The 969-nt window shown below is 39.6% G+C and overlaps 1 protein-coding gene across 1 annotated transcript; it reads right to left on the bottom strand.

Moving 5' to 3' along the window:
• Positions 1-300: 300 nt before the first annotated feature.
• On the bottom strand, positions 301-731 carry LOC106944415 (nucleolin 1-like; the record flags this gene model as incomplete). Its single annotated transcript, XM_015027520.1, has 2 exons — positions 479-731; positions 301-369 (listed from the first exon to the last, which is right to left on the bottom strand). Coding segments are annotated over exons 1-2 (307 nt in total), but the record flags the coding sequence as incomplete, so codon positions are not given.
• Between the last annotated feature and the right edge of the window lie 238 nt (positions 732-969).

The raw sequence follows: 969 nt of genomic DNA, 5'->3' as shown, positions 1-969 counted from the left end.
TGGTGGAGGAATGATGTCTTGCCACCGCTCCTGAACAGCTTGCAGTCACAAGCCATTATTTTTTAGATGACTGATCATTTTGATGATTTCCTCGTTTTTTTGTCTTAAAGAGTTTAATAAAAATGTTTTTCTCCAGAAAGTTGCTCTACAGTTTGCAGCAGTAGCTTTGTGCCTTTAAGCAAACATGGCAGATATCATCTGCTTCTTGCAAAATGAGTCAGAAAATAACTGTTTATTTTTCTAGTTTATTCTGGTGACCCACATTTCAAAAGCAACTTCTGACTTTATCAGTTTTATCACCTTTCTTCTTCCTGCCTGCTGGTTTCCTCTTCTCTTTTAGCAACTCGTTGTCCGAGGAGTCATCTGAAGCTAAAGAGAAAAATTTGTGAGGTTAGGTGGTGGAGGTATGATGCTTTGGCATTTTTTAGCTTATAAAAACATGACGGTGATCTGAAACAACGTAGAAAAGAAATCCCACCTTTCTTCTTCCTGACTGCTGGTTTCTTCTTCGCTGATCTGGCTGAAGGTCTGGATGTTTTCACCAGCGGCTCGTTATCGGAGTCGTCAGCCGACTTCCTGTCCTCTGAGGCGTCAGATTTGGGAGGAGAAGAATCCGTTTTGTCTTTTGCTGCTGGTTTCTTCTTCTCTTGTAGCGACTCATCATCCGAGGAATCATCTGAAGCTAAAGACAGAAAAAGTAGCACTAAAGAACTCATCCATGAGGCACGGTGGTGGAGGAATGATCATGTGGACTTTTTAGTTGATAAACACAGGACAAAGATCCGAAATGAAGAAGCAACGACAAAAAGAAATCACAGCTTTCTTCTTTTGTTTTCTTCAGAAATGAAGAAAACAAAAGTGACGAAGAAACAAAAAGAAGTGAAGAAGAGAAGAGAAAAACAAAAGCGAAGAAAGCGAAAACGAATTTAACAACAAAGACAAAAGCGAAGAAGAAACAAGAAAGTGTAG

Source organism: Poecilia latipinna, unplaced genomic scaffold, assembly GCF_001443285.1.
Source record: "Poecilia latipinna isolate Pla-1442-1.1 unplaced genomic scaffold, P_latipinna-1.0 Scaffold9315, whole genome shotgun sequence".
In the NCBI taxonomy this organism is placed as follows: Eukaryota; Metazoa; Chordata; class Actinopteri; order Cyprinodontiformes; family Poeciliidae; genus Poecilia; species Poecilia latipinna.
The sequence above is the reverse complement of the archived record's forward strand: the minus strand, read 5'-3'. Positions and strand labels throughout refer to the sequence as shown.